This window comes from Gouania willdenowi, unplaced genomic scaffold (assembly GCF_900634775.1).
Source record: "Gouania willdenowi unplaced genomic scaffold, fGouWil2.1 scaffold_413_arrow_ctg1, whole genome shotgun sequence".
Taxonomy (NCBI): domain Eukaryota; kingdom Metazoa; phylum Chordata; class Actinopteri; order Blenniiformes; family Gobiesocidae; genus Gouania; species Gouania willdenowi.
In genome coordinates, this window is record NW_021145174.1 from 41,573 (window position 1) to 58,570 (window position 16,998).

The window sequence follows — 16,998 nt, forward strand, 5'->3', positions numbered from 1 at the left end:
GGAAATGCTAGAAGGTCGTTTGGTTGTATTGGCCATGTTTCGTCAGTCTAACTGTATGAAGTATCTGACGCTGGGCAAGATAAAGATAGTCTTCTGTGTTCTGCTTCTTCTGAGCTGGTCTGTCTGGTTGCTGCAGGAACTTTGGAAAGCAAAGGTGGAGCGGTCGACGCAGACTCCTCAGGAAACTGATCTCCAAGAGGCGTTTGAAGGCGTCCCCACCTCCCGAACACCCACCGGTGTGGATCACTCGTCTAGCCGGCAGGTTTGACAATGAAAACGAAAATCCACCGTCTCTCCACGTCTTTTTTCATCGTTTTACGGCAAACTGGAGGACTTACTTTCCTAGTTTGCTCGAGTCGTTTTGCGGGTTGGCCTGGCTATGCATGGCATCGCTTCACCATCGGCGCTTTGAGCTACCGGAGAAACTGAAGACCAGGGAAGCGTGCAACTGTAACTTCTCAACTTTTTAGACAGAATAAATGTGTTTACGTTGGTGCTCTCCTTGCATGTCGAGCGGAACCGTCTTATTTAAAAACCATGTTACAGCCTTTTTAGTTTCTCTCTACTCGTTTGGTTTTTGAACTTTTTGAGTATTTATTTTTGTTGTTGCTACTGCCATGAAAAAAAAAAAACTTAACAGCGACAATAGTGAACAAAACAAAGACGGTTCGTTCGCAAAGTCAACAGAACTTGAGAATAACTTCAATGTTGCAAAAAATATAAAGAGGAATGTACTTTGTGTGTGATTATCGTTAGATTGTGTATGATTTCACAAAGGTTTCTAAACGCTGTGGTTCTTAATGGGCTGTTGTGTGACGTGTGTGGTACGAGGCTATGCATAAACACTGCAAAAATAACACTTACCAGGAGTCATTTCATCAGGGTATAAGTTATAGCGTAGATTTAAACGTAGGTTATCTCACGCTTGCTGTTCAGAGATTAAAAGTTGTGTGAGTTAGGTTAAGATTTTTAAGTGCATCGCGTTGCTTCCTGCGTCTGTTTCCAAGTGAAATGACTCAGAGTTGGATATTTTTGGCAGTTTTCGTGAATGTTTATATTGAGGGGAAGCATCAAGGACGCGTTGGTGAAACATTGAAGCTACTTGGTGTGATCTCTTTACTTTGCCATGAGTATGATTGTAACGTCGAAGTTTGGGTATTTGAGGTATTTGCCTTGTATGTTTATTTATTACGAATAGATATATTTTGTATTTTCTTGATAGCCATTTTACGATTTTAACCCGACTTTGCTGCTTCCCCGTTTTTTTTTTTTCATCTTGATTACCTGCTCGGCCACTGTGCTTATATTCAAAACCAATTAATGCTGTTCTGTGCGTCTGCATGCGTACTTAGTCTTTCTTCGCCTCACAGTGGAACCTGCTTCCTGATGATGACAAACAATATCCATATGACTCAAATGTCCGCCAAACAATGTTACCTATTTGTAAGTGTACACGATACTTCCTTTTTTAAGATAAGAAGCATTTTCATCACAAAAATGATCCTTTAACTGTTTTGAAAGGTGTCGAAAATCTACTAGAAAGTAGTGTTGCCAACTTAGTAAATTGCTCTTCTTTGAGCAGCTTTTCGAACCCCTCCAGTGACAAATCTAGTGACTATTTTCTATATTTTGACCTGGAAAAAGGCCACTTTGTTGCTCAACATCATTACATATCATCATATTATAACGCTATTGAAATATTTTGAAACTTTGAAACTGATCATTTTTATCCCTTTGTAGTTAATCAGACAAAACACCACCATAAAGCTAACAAATGGATAAGCTATGCTTTTTTTGTTAGGGGTTTTTAAAATGTATTTTTGCACTTCAGTTCATCTAACTTATAGATTTAATAAGATGTTATAGTTAATAGCTTATTAGCATGGCAACATTCCACTTTTTTGGAAAAAACATTAAAGCTGTTTAGCAAGAAGGCTGTAGAATTTTGCTAGCTTCATGCTAACGCTAAGAAGATACAGCAAGTAAAAAACTAAATGTATTGTACATTTTTTGTTTTCTCGTTTTATTTTATTTTTTTTAACTATTATTAATGTAAATGTTATGTTTAAATTTTAATACTTAATACTATTTAGTTATTTAATGCTTTGTTTTTCAGAAGTAAGTGTAAACTTTACAGAGGTATAATTTAGTAGCTCAAGCTGTTGATTTTAATTTTAGCTAACTTCTACGTAAACTGTATTTATTTGTATTCTCTCTAGTACAATCTCTTAATTTTGTGTGGGAATGACAATCTATTTATGTTTTAATTATCTAAAGAAAAAAACCTAGAGCTTTCAAAGTGAGCAAGCTTTTAAAACTTGGTGAACATCGTGAAGCTAGCATGCTAATCAAGTAACAAAACTGTATTTAAAGATTGTTAGCTAGTTGGCCAGTTGTTAGATATTTATTTAGTTATTTTATTTTATATGATTCCATAACTCAATGTTGTTATATTTTCATTGTTATTGATCAGTTTGTGTCTCAAACAGCTGATATTTTGGGGATTTAGAAGATGCTTTAGCTCAGCTCAGTTAGGAAAAAATATTATTTAGTATTCTGCAAATGCATTTGGAAATGTGAACCATGATTGTTTTGGCATTGCTGCTTTTCTTTGTGGTTTAAAACAAGTTTTGCTGTTAGCAGGTTAGCTTAGATATGGTTAGCTAACCCATGTTAGCCTACTCTGAGCTACCCTAATTTAGTATGTTGTTAGCCTACATTTCACTAATACATGTTAGCCTACTCCAAGTTAAACTCATTATGCCCATTGTTAGCCCACATTTAGCTAACCCGTGTTAGCATACTACATGTTGTTACCCCAAATTTAACAAACCCATGTTAAGCCTACTGAGTTTAACCTAATTTAGCATTTGATATCCCACATTTAGCTAACCCATGTTAGCCTACTCCAAGCAAACCTAATTTTGCCCGTTGTCACAAATTTAACTAACCTATGTTAGCCTACTCCAAGCTAACCTAATTTAGCTAACCCATGATGCTGAGTTAAACCTAATTTATCATGTTGATATCGCACATTTAGCTAACCCATGTTAGCCTACTCCTTGCTAACCTAATTTAGCATGTTGTTATCCCACTTTAGCGACTCCGAGCTAAGCCAATTTTGCCCGTTATGCCAAATTTATCTAACCCATGTCAGCCTACTCCGAGCTAACCTATTTTATGATGTTGATATCCCACATTTAGCTAACCCATTATTAGGCTACTCCAAGCTAACCTATTTTAGCCCAATGTTATCCCACATTTAGCTAACCTATGTTAGCCCACTATTGGCTGACTCGTGTTAGCTACTATTCCTGATGCAAATGATTTGCTATTCTTGGGGAAACAAATGTGCAGCTAATGTCTTTTAAAAGCTAGTAATGCTCAAGAAATGTTAAAGATTTTAGCTCGCATTAAAAAAGTATGAATTGCTATTTTGGGACAAACTGTAAAAAGGATGCTCAAGAATGTTGCGCTAACCTAAATGTAAGTTAGATAAAACCCAAAGAGGTTTCCTTTGACTCTTTTTATGTCGAAAAATAAACAAAAACAATGAAAAATGAGACTTAAAGGATCATTTCTGTGCTTCAGTCGGACGAGGTCACTGTGAGGCATCGTAGATGTTCCGCGCTAGTCGGATTGTGCTAATGTAAAACCTCAGAGGCTTTTTACTGGTGTCGTGCCAAATTCGTAGTGCGTTCAGTGAATTTTTACAGAGCGAGAGAGTGCGCGAGCGAGCTAGCTTTGACAGCTACGTCGTACATTTCAAAGTTTACCGTATCTTGCCTTGCACTTTACAAAGAAGCAGACTATACAGGGGATGAATACATTATCGATGTGTGTGTGTGTGTGTGTGTGTGTGTGCACGTGTGCGTGCGCGCGTGCGTGTGCTTTTTGCGAGTGTTTACATACGTTTTTTAAATTGCTCTGATGACAAAAATGTACGAATATGTTTATTTATGACAAAAAGTGTACGGACAAACTTGTGTTGATATAATGTAATATATCTAATTGATGGTAAGAAAATGACCAATTTACAGAGATGTGCATACAAATGTTTATCATATTGGTTGTACATTTACTCTCACTGGAGCTTGAGAAATGCTGATATATATAAAAAAAAAAACATATATATATGATAATATCTGAACTCACCGTCACAGAATAATTGTTGTCAATTGGTATAGAACATAAATTATGATAATAGTGAATAATTGTTTTATTTATGTTTTAGTATAAGGTGTGAACGTATTCCAGTTAGCTTGCTCTAAGCTGTTATTGGGTTAAAAAAGAAAAGAGAGATTTATTGTAACAAAGATAAAAACAAAGGATAAATGTTCACTTTTTGTGATTAAAAATTAAAGCAAAACTCAAACCTAAATTACAAACTTTTAACAGTATTTTCTGAACAATGCTTGTGAACGCACCCTTGTCCTTTGAACAGATCAGCCTGTATCATTAAGACTGCGCGCTGCCGGGCAACTCGATGTCGCACGATTTTTGCGAGGTGTTGTGTTGTGCGTGTGTGTGTGTGCGTGTGTGTGTTCGACACAGACAAAGTCAGTGCAACAGAAATTAAATGAATTATTGAAGCTGGTGTCGTGTTGGTTATTTTTTTAGACTTTTTCAGTTTGAGTTTTTTTTTTAGTTCATAGACAACAAATTGCTAATATTACCATTTTAATTTTATGAGTTTTACTGCATCTTGGTTTGACAGAAGCTCAACAACAAATTGAGGCTGTTTTTAAATTACAAATAACTTTTCTGCTTAGGGCCACATTTTAAATACTACACCAAAGTGTAATATTTTACGTCTTTAGCAAGAAAGCTACGATATATTAGCTTTTAGATCAATGATGTCAAACTACATAATATAGATTTAAAATTTGAAGAAAAGATATTTTTGAGTAAAGTTACTTGAAGTTTTACTTTATTTGTTGTTATTTATCTGAACACGAGGTTATAGGGTTTGTTTTGGCTACAAAACATTAACTCCACTTTAAACAGACCTAATTTAGCCATGAAATATTAAAAATTAAACTTAAAAATAGGATTTTATTTTAATTTGACTCATTCTCTAAAGCAGGGGTTCTCAACCTTGGGTTCAGGACATTTTTTAACAATTTCAGCCCATTTTTTCCTATTTTTACCCTTTTTCTTCAACTACACCAAACTTGCCATATTTTACCCTATTTTCATAATTTTTTCTTGCCATATTTTTTGCTCCATTTAATAAATTTTTTCTACATTACTTCTATATCTGCCACTTCTCCATTAAATATCAATGCCTTTTCTGCACAGTTTTTCCACTTTTAAACCCTTTCCACCACTTTTCCACCTAATATTGCACATGCTGACCCATTATTGTCACTTTTAACCTCTTTTCACCATATGTCATGCTTATTTTTGCCAATTTAACCACATTCACGATTTCTCACTCCCATTATTTGCCAGTTTAAACTAATTGTTTCAATATTGACACTTTGAACCCTTTTTACCACTTTTTCTGTATGTTTTAGACCCCTCCAATTTGCAACTTTTAACCATTGTTTGTGGTTTTTAAAATCTCATTTCACCACTTTTTCAACCATTTTTTGACACTTTTAACCCATTTTATTTCTGATTAAAACAAGGATTTACATCTTTAAGATGACTATATACAATGGTACAAATAATACTAAACTTCCTGGATAACAGTGGATATTATTCAGATGAATAAATAAATGTGGTTATCACAAATTCATAGAACAATAAACCATCATTTTGCTGACTTTATGGATGGACCCCAAAAATCCCTCCCCTTTATTCCCCCTTATAGATGGCCCTGTCTCCACATGACTGTTCTTCAATGTTCATGTCTGTGTTCAAACACCTTCAGCTACAGTGGGGGTCCCCGCTCTCTGGGACCTTTATTTTGTAGGTCACGGGCTGAAAAGGTTGAGAACCACTGCTAAAGCATGGTCCAGGTGTAAAACCAGTAACACCATTAAATACGTTTCTATGTTTGTGGAAGTTTAGTGAAGTTATTTGTCACAGGAGAAACACAGGAAGTTAAAAAGTAGTCGATTTTAGACACATTTTTGTATTTAAAAGTTGAACGTAGAAAGAGTCGTGTTTGGTTGAGGTGAGGAACATGCGTGAAACAAAAAAAACAGAGATTTTTTTTAATCTTCGTCCTTGTCTTCAAGGTCTGGCATGTCTTCGAATCCCTCCTGGTCCTCCTGATTCTTCTTCTCCTCCTCCACCCTCTTCCGGGCTTCCATGGCTTTCTTCATCTCCTCCTCTACCTCCTTCCTCTTCTCCTTCAGCTCCTCCTCCGCCTTCCTCTCCCGCTCCTTCTTCTTTTCCTGTTTGCTCCTGTTGTCTGCCGTGTCGTAGGCCCACTCTTCGTCCGAGTCGCTGATGTCGTCGTCGTCGATGTCCCAGCCAGGCGGGAACTGCTCGGCGGTCTCGTCAAACGAGTTCTCCACCGGCTCGGGTTCAGGTTTGTAATTTGGATCCTCCAGTTTTCCCCAGGAAACCTGGTCCGCCTTACAGAGCGTGATCTCCAGCTTGGATGGGACCATGTAGACCGAGCTTTTCTTCACGTCGATCACCTGGAGAGACAATCAGAGAAAACGGAGCAACGTGACACCAGTGCACGACGTTTGATTAAAAAAAAAACAACACGATTAGTGATTAGATTTCCTAATTAGCTATGAGAAGAAAAAATGACTGGATTTGACAGATTTTAGGTCATACCAGAGTATTTACGATGGTTACAATTTTTGTGGGCCAAAAAACAACAAAAGTCGCACCTGGCTATAAGACGAACAGTAGTTTTTATCAGGTACTACAATCTGGATACCATATTTTATAAATAATTCCAACGCCTTTTATTAATAATAATTACTGTATGATATTAAATACAAAAATATAGATAATACATTTTAAAATAAATAAATAAATCAGACACAGGCAACTGGTGGCCTGGGGGTACTGTCACACCCTCCACCTCTAGCGTCACTATGGGGGGCTGTTTTCCTGTCTTCTTTTCTGTTTTCTTTTCTGTTTTTCAGTGGTGCTGTGAGTGAGTGGCCTGATTGCTGACGAGTTCCACCTGCAGGATGCAATCAGCAGCCCCATAAAGGTGGCACCCTGGACATCAGTCAGGGCCAAATCGTTTGTAACCCAGAGCTCAACCCAGAACTCACCCGATCGGTTCCTGCTTCACCTTGTCTCGCCTCTGCCTGTTCCTGCTCGTCTGTCTGCCTGCCTCTGTCTGTCTTGGGTCATGTAGACTCACCCCCCGATTCCAGCCTGGATCTTCTGTCTCCCGGAATCCCCAGTCATCCTGTCCCCGTCAGCATCAGACTCTATCTTTGCTTCGTTGCCTGCCATCCTCACCCTCAGCCCCTGCCTCCCTGGACACTCAGTTAAGCCTCGCTCTTTCTAGCGGGCCCCAGGTCTTGCCAGCTTCCTCAGTTTATTTAATAAAATGGTTAACTTTAGTTCTACCTCTGTGTGTTTGTCACCCGCACCTGAGCTTTTACCCGCCCTGCAACAGGGCCACATTCAGCCCTCTGTCTAATTTTATGCGGCTCCCAAAGCAAATGTACAAAATGACAAATGCACAAAACAAGTGCAACAATACAAATAATCACAATATTGTAATTAAAGACGAGATAAAAACACAGAAAATACTACAAAAATGAACAAAACGACAACAGTAATACTCAAAATTACTCTGAAAAATGTACAAAATGTTTAATTCTTTTACAAATTAAAACAACAAATTACTCTATTATACAATGAGAAATAATGACCGATTATAAATCATATATAGAGTATTGGTTGATTTTCAAGAAATGTAGGATTTTCATAGGAAAAAAAACAACCAAATAACAGCAGCTATTATCAGGTTAAGTAATTTAAACCTATATTATTAATTACTATATGATGTTAAAAAAACAAATATAGATCAATATCTTTTTTTTTTAAATAATGGTGTAAAAAAATGTTTTATTTAAATTGTTATATGAACACATTTTATAGTGTTTTTTTTAATTATTATTTAGTGTTAGAAATTAATTCGTCAGTTTTTTTTTTTTTTTTTTTTTTTCAACCTTAGGGTTGGGATCCCATGTAAGTAATATATATATTACTGATTAAAAAATTATTTTTGAAATGTTTTAAATATTATTCTTTTACAAATTAAAACACACAATCTTAAACAACTGTATTCAATACTTTGCTTTATATACTATCACTTTGTCAAATATAAATCTAGTTATCAAAATTTTCTGAGATGGCAACTCTGTATTGGTAATGCAGTATAACAAATTGATCAAAAACTAATTATAGAAGAAAAAATGTTGTTACGGTCGCCAGAAATTCTTAAAATGAAACGAATCATGATACATAAAGTAAACAAATCCAAAAGTCCTAAAATGTGTTAATATTCATGTATTTTAATATTGATTTCAGGACAAAACCAAACAATCCAACATGTTGACGTTATAGTATTCTCACTATTAAAAGCTTCACAAATGTAAGTACTGTACATACTGTATATACTCACCCCCCACAGGTGGAAGTCTCTCTTGAAAATGTTGTTGTTCTCAAAGTGAATTTGACATGAAAGCTGCACGAAAGCAGAAATCAAAGGTTTAATGTTGACTTTAAACACAGAGATCATTATTTATGGACTGTGTCGCAGTATTACTACATTTACAAGTTTTAAATAACAACAAACCAGACAAAGTCCATTTAAAATGCAAGTGAGAAAATTCTGTATATATGTTAAAAAAAAAACTTAGCAGTGACGACCAAATGTCATCTGATCATCTAAAGGCCATAATATCAACATTCATGTCAACGTTCAGAATAATGACCATCTCAGCGTTAATACAAGAGAATTTAGTCTATTTCTGGTGTCCTTTGATAGGATTTTTGAGTTATTTTGTGTATTTTTGTTATCTTTAGTGTGTTTTTGGAGCCATGCATTTTGTGTCATTTTGTTAATTTTCCTCATTATTTTGTTTTTTCTGTAATTTTGTGTATTTTTGTTGTCCTTTAGTGTGTTTTTAGAGACATTTTGTGTATTTTCTTTTCTGATTTCGTTGATTCTGACATTTTGAGCATTTTTGTTCTTCCTTTAGTTTATTTTTGAAACCATTTTGTATATTTTTCTTATTTGTTATTATTATTTTGCAATTATTTGTATTTTTGTTATATGTGTGTTTTTTGTAGCAATTTTGTATATTTTGTTTTCTGATTTTGTTAACTGTGCTTTGGTTTGTTTTTTGTCATTTTGTCGAGTTTCATTTTTTTAATATGCTTTTGCATTTGTTTGGAATCATTGTGTATTTTTGTTGTCCTTTTTTAGTTTATTTTGTGTATTTTTGTTCACAAACATATTTTAAACACATTTAACCTTATGGTGTATGTTTTTTTATTTTATTTTTTTATTTTACACATATCACATATTTGGGGTATTTTCTTTTCTGATTGTGTATTTTTGTCATTTTGAGCATTTGTGTATTTTTGCAGTCATTTTCTATATTTTTTTTCTCATTTAGTTTTTTCTGTAATGTGTGCATTGTTGTTGCTCTTTGATCTGTTATTGCAGTTATTTTGTGTATTTTTATTTGTTATGTTTTTTGTTGTTCTTTTGCGTTTGTTTAGAGTCTTTGTGTATTTTTGTTCACAAACATATTTTAAACACATTTAACCTTATGGTGTATGTTTTTTTTTTTGTTGTATTTTACACATATCAAACACCCTTTAAATATTAATATGCATACATTGTTTTTAAACATTGCAACATTTCAAATGTTTTTAAAACATTTCACGTTAAAAGTAAATTTCAAATAATGGTCATATTTATGTCGTTGTTGAACCGACTGCTGATTATAACTGATTACAGGTGTGCTCACACTGATCAGGACCTTGAAGCAGAAATGTTTTGCTTTAGACTTAGACTTTATTTATTATATTCAAACCTCAACTTTATACTTTAGATAAGAACAAAATTTTGTTGCATTGGCTCGTGTTGCAGGATAAAAAAGTATTTACTCACCACTGTCTGGTTGGCGTTTACACTGGAACGTTCAGGGTTTGCATTTTTGGCGTAAATCGTCACGACGACATTTTTCCCAGTTTGATGCCAGTCGTATCGACACGCCACTTTCTTCTTATCCTGCAAGAAACACAAAAAGTCACAAGGTCAGAAAAGGTAAGATTAGATCAAATAAGTGTTGAGTTTGAATTTCAAACCATGGGACATAAATAGATGGATAAACACATGGTTTATGGGTTGTAGAAAGATTAAAAGTGGGAAAGATCACAGGTGTGTGAGCTTTTCTTGTCTGGATCTAAATACAACGTAAAAAAAAAAAAAAAAAAAAACACAATAACTAAACAGATAAAATACCAAGAAAATACCCCAAATCACAGAAAAGTATACAAAATGACAACAAAAAATGACAAATTGTCATAAAAATACACAAAAAAACTACTTCAAAAACATACAAAAGTACACAAATCGACAGAAACTATATAAAAACTTGTTCTTTCTTGTGTAAATGTATATCTTGGTCATTATTCAACTAACCAACTAAACGCTGACATGAACGCTGATTATGTCATTTTTTTGCGGCCCCCAGACTACAGTCAGAAAACATACATAATGACAGAAAAATGCATGAAAGAAGTGCAAAAAGTGGTGCATAAACACAAAATGAGTAAAAAAAATACAGAAAACCAAGTCAGAAACGACAAAAAAAAAATAGAAAAATCGGCTCAAAAAAGACAAAACAACAGAAATACAAAAAATAAAAACAAATAAAAAATTCAATAATTGAACAGATAATATGACAAGAAAATACCCCAAATCACAAAAGTATACAAAATGACAACAAAAATACACAAATTGTAATAAAAATACCCCAAAAAACTGCTTCAAAAACATACAAAACAACAACAAAAGTACACAAATTGTAACGAAATACACAAAACCACGTGTTCTTTCCTGTGTTAATATTCAGCTTGGTCATTAATAAACTAACCTACTAAACGCTGACATGAGCGTTGATTTTGAGGCCCTCGGATCAAACAGTCACATTTTTGTGGCCCTGTCGTGATAGAAGTTGCCTATCTCTGTTATTGATCATGTAGATCAGTCAGAGGCAACTGGTGGTCCGGGGGCCACATTCAACCCTCTGTCAAAGTAAATGTACAAAATGACAGAAAAATACACAAAACAAAAGCAACAAAAGAGAATGACAGAATTACTACATTGCAGGAAAATACAGTAAAAAACTAGAGGAAAACAGAAAATACTCCAAAAACACACAAAAATAGTACAAAAACAAACGACAACAATAATACACAAAATTACTCAGAAAAATGTAAAACATTACAGAATATGACATCAAAAGTAGACAAAAAACAAGAAAAACACAAAAAATGACTTCACAAACCCACATTACTAACAAACAAACAAAATGACAAGAGAAATACATAAAAGTTGCTCCAAAAAATGCAAAATGACACACATTCACAAATTCACTATATGACTCCAAAAAACATATTTAACAGGAAAAATACACAAAAAGACAACAGTAATGCACAAAATGCCTCACAACGAGCAAGACAACAACAAACATACACAGAATGAGAGAAAAACACACAAATTTACTATAAAAACTCTTTATTCTTTCCTGTGTTAATGCTCAGATCTGATAGGTACCTGTTTGGGGATCCAGCGATGTTTATCAGTGCTACAGCCTTTCTGGTCCAGGAACGCGTTAAAGTCTGTGGTTTTAATGCAGCAGCAGCTCCAGTATTTATACCTGAACACAGAAACATGTATTATCTTAACTCATGTTTACTTTTATTAACTTATTCCTTATTAAGTTAAATAATAAAACAGTTGGAAAATTAACTATGATTTTATTTCACTTTAACGTTGAAAAACCTTACAAACTTATTCTGGGTTTGACGTTTTCAACTTAATAGGAGTATGAAAAAAAAACATAACAAATTGGTGTGAAGTAGATTGTGTGGATTTTGATTTCATCTCACACCACCACCCCTCAGAATACGACTTGTCACATTTTAATATCACAGTATCTCGTCCCACCTTTAGTTATTACTTCACAAAACTTTAATAATTTAACCTCGTGTTTACTTTTATAAACGGTGAACACGGTAAACAGGTGTTAAAACATCTGTAAACAGGTATTAAAACATATATGAACTGGTGTTAAAACATCTGTAAACAGATGTCAAAACATATGTAAACGAGTGTTAAAACATCTATAAACAGGTGTTAAAACATCTATGAACTGGAGTTAAAACATCTATGAACAGGTGTTAAAACATCTATGAACAGGTGTTAAAACATCTGTAAACAGATGTTAAAATGTGTAAACAGGTGTTAAAACATCTATGAACAGGTGTTAAAACATATGTAAACAGATGTTAAAACATTTATGAACAGGTGTTATGACATATGTAAATGGGTGTTAAAACATCTGTAAACGAGTGTTAAAACATCTATAAACAGGTGTTAAAACATGTGTAAACAGGTGTTAAAACATATGTAAATTGGTGTTAAAACATCTGTAAACAAGTGTTAAAACATCTGTAAACAGGTGTTAAAACATGTGTAAACAGATGTTAAAACAACTATGAACAGGTGTTAAAACATATGTAATAGCAGGTGTTAAAACATGTGTAAAAGCAGGTGTTAAAACAGCTATAAACAGGTGTTAAAACATGTGTAATAGCAGGTGTTAAAACATCTATAAACAGGTGTTAAAACATGTGTAATAGCAGGTGTTAAAACATCTATAAACAGGTGTTAAAACATCTGTAAACAGGTGTTAAAACATGTGTAAACAGATGTTAAAACAACTATGAACAGGTGTTAAAACATATGTAATAGCAGGTGTTAAAACATGTGTAAAAGCAGGTGTTAAAACAGCTATAAACAGGTGTTAAAACATGTGTAATAGCAGGTGTTAAAACATCTATAAACAGGTGTTAAAACATGTGTAATAACAGGGGTCTTCCTCTCTCACCCTTCATGGAAAACGGGCCCTCCAGGATGGTGGGTGCAAACCTCTGCGTCCGTCTCTGGGCCTTCATAGACCTAAAAACACCACAAATGATGAGGTCAGCAGCTGTGCTAATGTAAAATCATTTATGATAAGATATTTATTGTATCTTCATATTCCCACAATGGGGACCTTATGTGTACAAAAAAAAGTTGATTAACTATTGATTCAATTTTTATTAATTTATTCAAAAAATTGGTTTTTGAAAATTTGAATAATTTTATATAGACACACATGTACAAAAATAGGTGTTTATAATTAAATATAAAAATACATAAAGAAGTTTTTTGTGTGGAAAGCTTTGTGTGCTTTTATGTATCTTGACCACCAGGTGGTGCAATAAACTAACAGAACATAGAGTAGATGAACGACTGAGCACGAGGACGTAGTGAATATTTGTTCATTTTTATTTATGTACCTATTTATTTTATCTATAAAATGTAGTAAACTCACAGTTTTGCAGCCTGCGTTCTTGCAGCGCGTCCCAGGAACCACCGTCTGAGATTCTGTTTGAGAAAAATAAGAAAAGCAAAAATTAGGAGAAAAAAAACACTTGAAATAACACAACGTCAAAATAAAAACAAAACGAACATAGATTAATACTCAAAAATGTGATTGTCTGATCCGAGGGCCACATCAGCAACAACATTTATGGCAGCATTTAGAATAATGACCGTTGTTTGTGTATTGCGTTTTGTTGTCATTTTGTGTATTGTATTGTTTTGTTTGTTTGTTTTCTTGAATTACAATATTTAGAGACTTTTAAGGGGGGGCTCTCTAATAAATTCGTCCCGTGGTCCGTATGTGGCCCGCAGGCCACCGGTTGCCTATGACTGATGTAGAATATTACTCATCTTTAAAGGAAACAATAAACAAACAAATGAATAATAAATTAAGTATTGAGTAGCCAAAAACACATATAAATAGTTCTAAAAACGTCATACACAGCATTTTATTACATTAATTATTCTTAATATTAATTCATTCTTATACGACAGTTAATTCCGACCAAGTAATTTGATTGGACAAGAGACATTCCATGAGAGTTGATATAGAGAATAACAGCACTGGGATGTTTTACAGACATTATCACTGCACTGTTAAGGCGTTCTAATAACCGTTAATTAACATTACGTCAGTTGTTAGCTGCGCAAAAATGAACAGATTTCCACAAATAACATTTGATCTAGAAATTATGATTAATCATCCGACTCAGAGGAGAACAAAGGGCAGGAAAAAGACTCGATACATCAGCGCTAACCAGGTGTGCTAATATGACGGGTTTAGCCGATCTCGACAAATTAGAGAAAAGCCAAAATGAAGCTAACACTAAAAGTGCATTCACGCAACTATGGCAACTATATAATCAGAATCATAATCATAATCATAATCAATGTGAATGACGCTATGTCAAGCAACCTTCCTTAGAGCGCTGTGAGTGGCGTGATTCCAGCGACTCAGTTGTGCGATCTGAATCACTGGTAGTTGAAAATGTTGAACTGTTCAAGCTACTTCGATTTACGCTGTGTTGTGACATCAAACCGGCATTGAGTTTCTCCCCACGTCACACCCCCGGTCGTCACGTCACTAGGCGATCAAAAAGCGTGACTATTTTCAAGCGACTCATCACGGGCGATTAAAGCGACTGTAGTTGCTGAACTCGCATACGGTGTGAACGCACTTTAAGGAACACATCCTGGGCTCTGAACTGCCTTCAGACTTGCCTGGATCTCATAAATATCCAGGTGAACTTTCAGTTCAGAAATGTGTTGCCTGGCAACAGCATCGTTTTCCTTCCATTTGTGGAACTATTTGTGTTGTTGAAACCAAATCAGTGATTATATAAACAATGTCTATTACCAAATCACACCAGCGCTGATATTAGCGTAAGAAGGCAAGGCAAAGCTATTTGTATAGCGCATTTCATACACAAGGCAATTCCATGCTTTACAGAAGCGATTCTCAACGGATGGGTCGAGACCCAAAAGAGGGTTGCAGACCTGTACTGGGTGGGTCGCGAACAGCTAGTAAAAAATAAATATATACTTAATGTCTCATGTTGGACTTGTTTTTTTTATTTTAGAAGAAACTTTTGTTTTGACAGGCACGCTGTGAAATACATGATGCACAGGAAATTATATAGATTTATGCTTTTAAAAAGGTAATATATGTGTGTGTTCTCAACAGCTATTTTTGAGAAACTAAAACAAAGAACCAATCAGAGCTGACCTCGTTTCTCCAGCTCCACCCTCTGGCTAATGTCCAGCTTCTCCAACAGCTGAGTCAGCGACGCCGACACTTTGTGAGGCAGCTTGGTGAGAGGCACGTCTTTACTGCACACACACACACACACACACACACACACACACACACACACACACACACACACACACAAGTTAACGCACATACACGTTAACACAGAAGTGAGTGAAACGAGCAGTTAGAGACTCTGCCGATATGAGAAAGTGAGATACAGTTAAGGGACGCAGACTCAGGCTTGATCACCCTGTAGCTGACCACCTTTGATGGGGGTGTCCTCGTGTTAAACGTGCCGAAACCCTCCCTGATTCCAAGGAACACTACTGATATCTGAGACACAGCTCCCACGTCACTCTCAATTGGTAAACCTCATGTTACGACCATCTTTTGGCACAAAGGACAGTTTAACACATACTGTATGTGTCAAACCCATGGTTCAGGGTCCAAATCCAACCCTTTGAAGCATCCAAGTTGGCCCACAGAAGACAGTAAAAATGACAGATAACATGAATTATTGTGTAAATTACCAAATAATCCAGTTGTAGATATATCAAATGCACCAATTTAATGAAAGTCTGCCTTTGTTTATATTACATGAATTTAGTCATTTGAATTTGCAAATTGTGGAAAGAACTCTCAATTTTTCCACAGTTCTTCCACAAAATGCCTCTAAATTACAGAAAAATTGGTTATAAATCCAATAATTTTTGAAGTGAAGAATGGGCTGGGACTGGGACTGGGCTGGGTACAATTGATGTGAAAATTGTTCTTTTTTCCACCTAAAACCTGTGGCCCACTTGAGATAAAACTGGTCCATATTTGGCCCCTGAACTAAAATGAGTTTGACGCCCCTGGTTTAACATCACGTTCCGTGTGTAATGATTCTGTGATGATTGTGGACACTAACCTGGGTCTCTCCCTCTGCAGCATCTCTGCAGATTTGGGACCTTGGTAGATGACCTCCGGCTGGTCGCCGTTGGTCTTGACGCCGCTCTTGTCGGATGACACCTCCGCCACTAGAGGCTCCTGAGGCTTCACGTTACTGTGGCGTCCTCTGGTGCAGCCCTGCCATCCAACAAACAGAGGTCACTCAAGGCACCAAATGGGTTAAATTGCATTAAACATTCAAATATTCAAGTTCACCACTTACTACTTACTATTCTTTTATACGGAAGCAGATTAGGGCCAATTTTGATGGAGACATTTTTTTTTTAGGCAAATCAAGAATAAAGTTGAAATGTCGAGTCAAAAGTTGAAATGTCAAGGTTAAAATAGAAATTTTGAGAATGAAGTTGAAATTTTTGAGGAAAAAAGTGAAATATAATGTTCAGATTAAAGTTGAAAAGACAAGATTTGAAAAAATAAACCCAGAATACAATATCATGCTTTGCTAATAAAGTTAAACTGAACAGAAGCTGACTAGGGCCAATATCACCATATACGACAACAGTCTCCATCCAAACTGGTCCTAATGTGTTTCCGTAGCTCCTCAATAGCCACAGACGGACTGAATGCTCCACCTCTAATAAACTTCACTGGTTTTTCCATCTGAACAGATTACGTTTTTTGCCAATATCTCTTTAAAGTCCTTTAAAAGATTATATATATATATATAGTTTATGACTTGACGTATAGT

The 16,998-nt window shown here is 35.2% G+C and overlaps 2 protein-coding genes across 2 annotated transcripts in view; one reads left to right on the top strand and one right to left on the bottom strand.

The window, feature by feature from the left end:
- The window catches only part of LOC114460171 (diacylglycerol kinase eta-like), a 40,432-nt gene extending 35,840 nt beyond the window's left edge, over nt 1–4,592 (top strand). The window contains exon 29 of the mRNA XM_028442205.1: nt 137–4,592. Within this exon, the coding sequence (XP_028298006.1) occupies nt 137–189 (53 nt within the window). The 3' untranslated portion in view covers nt 190–4,592. The remainder of the gene's footprint in view (nt 1–136) is intronic.
- A 1,470-nt stretch (nt 4,593–6,062) lies between these two features.
- LOC114460172 (cysteine and histidine-rich domain-containing protein 1-like) lies at nt 6,063–16,427 on the bottom strand (the record flags this gene model as incomplete). Its single annotated transcript, XM_028442206.1, has 8 exons — nt 6,063–6,596; nt 8,561–8,623; nt 10,061–10,180; nt 11,732–11,834; nt 13,068–13,138; nt 13,557–13,609; nt 15,333–15,436; nt 16,270–16,427. Coding segments are annotated over 8 exons (1,104 nt in total), but the record flags the coding sequence as incomplete, so codon positions are not given.
- Between the last annotated feature and the right edge of the window lie 571 nt (nt 16,428–16,998).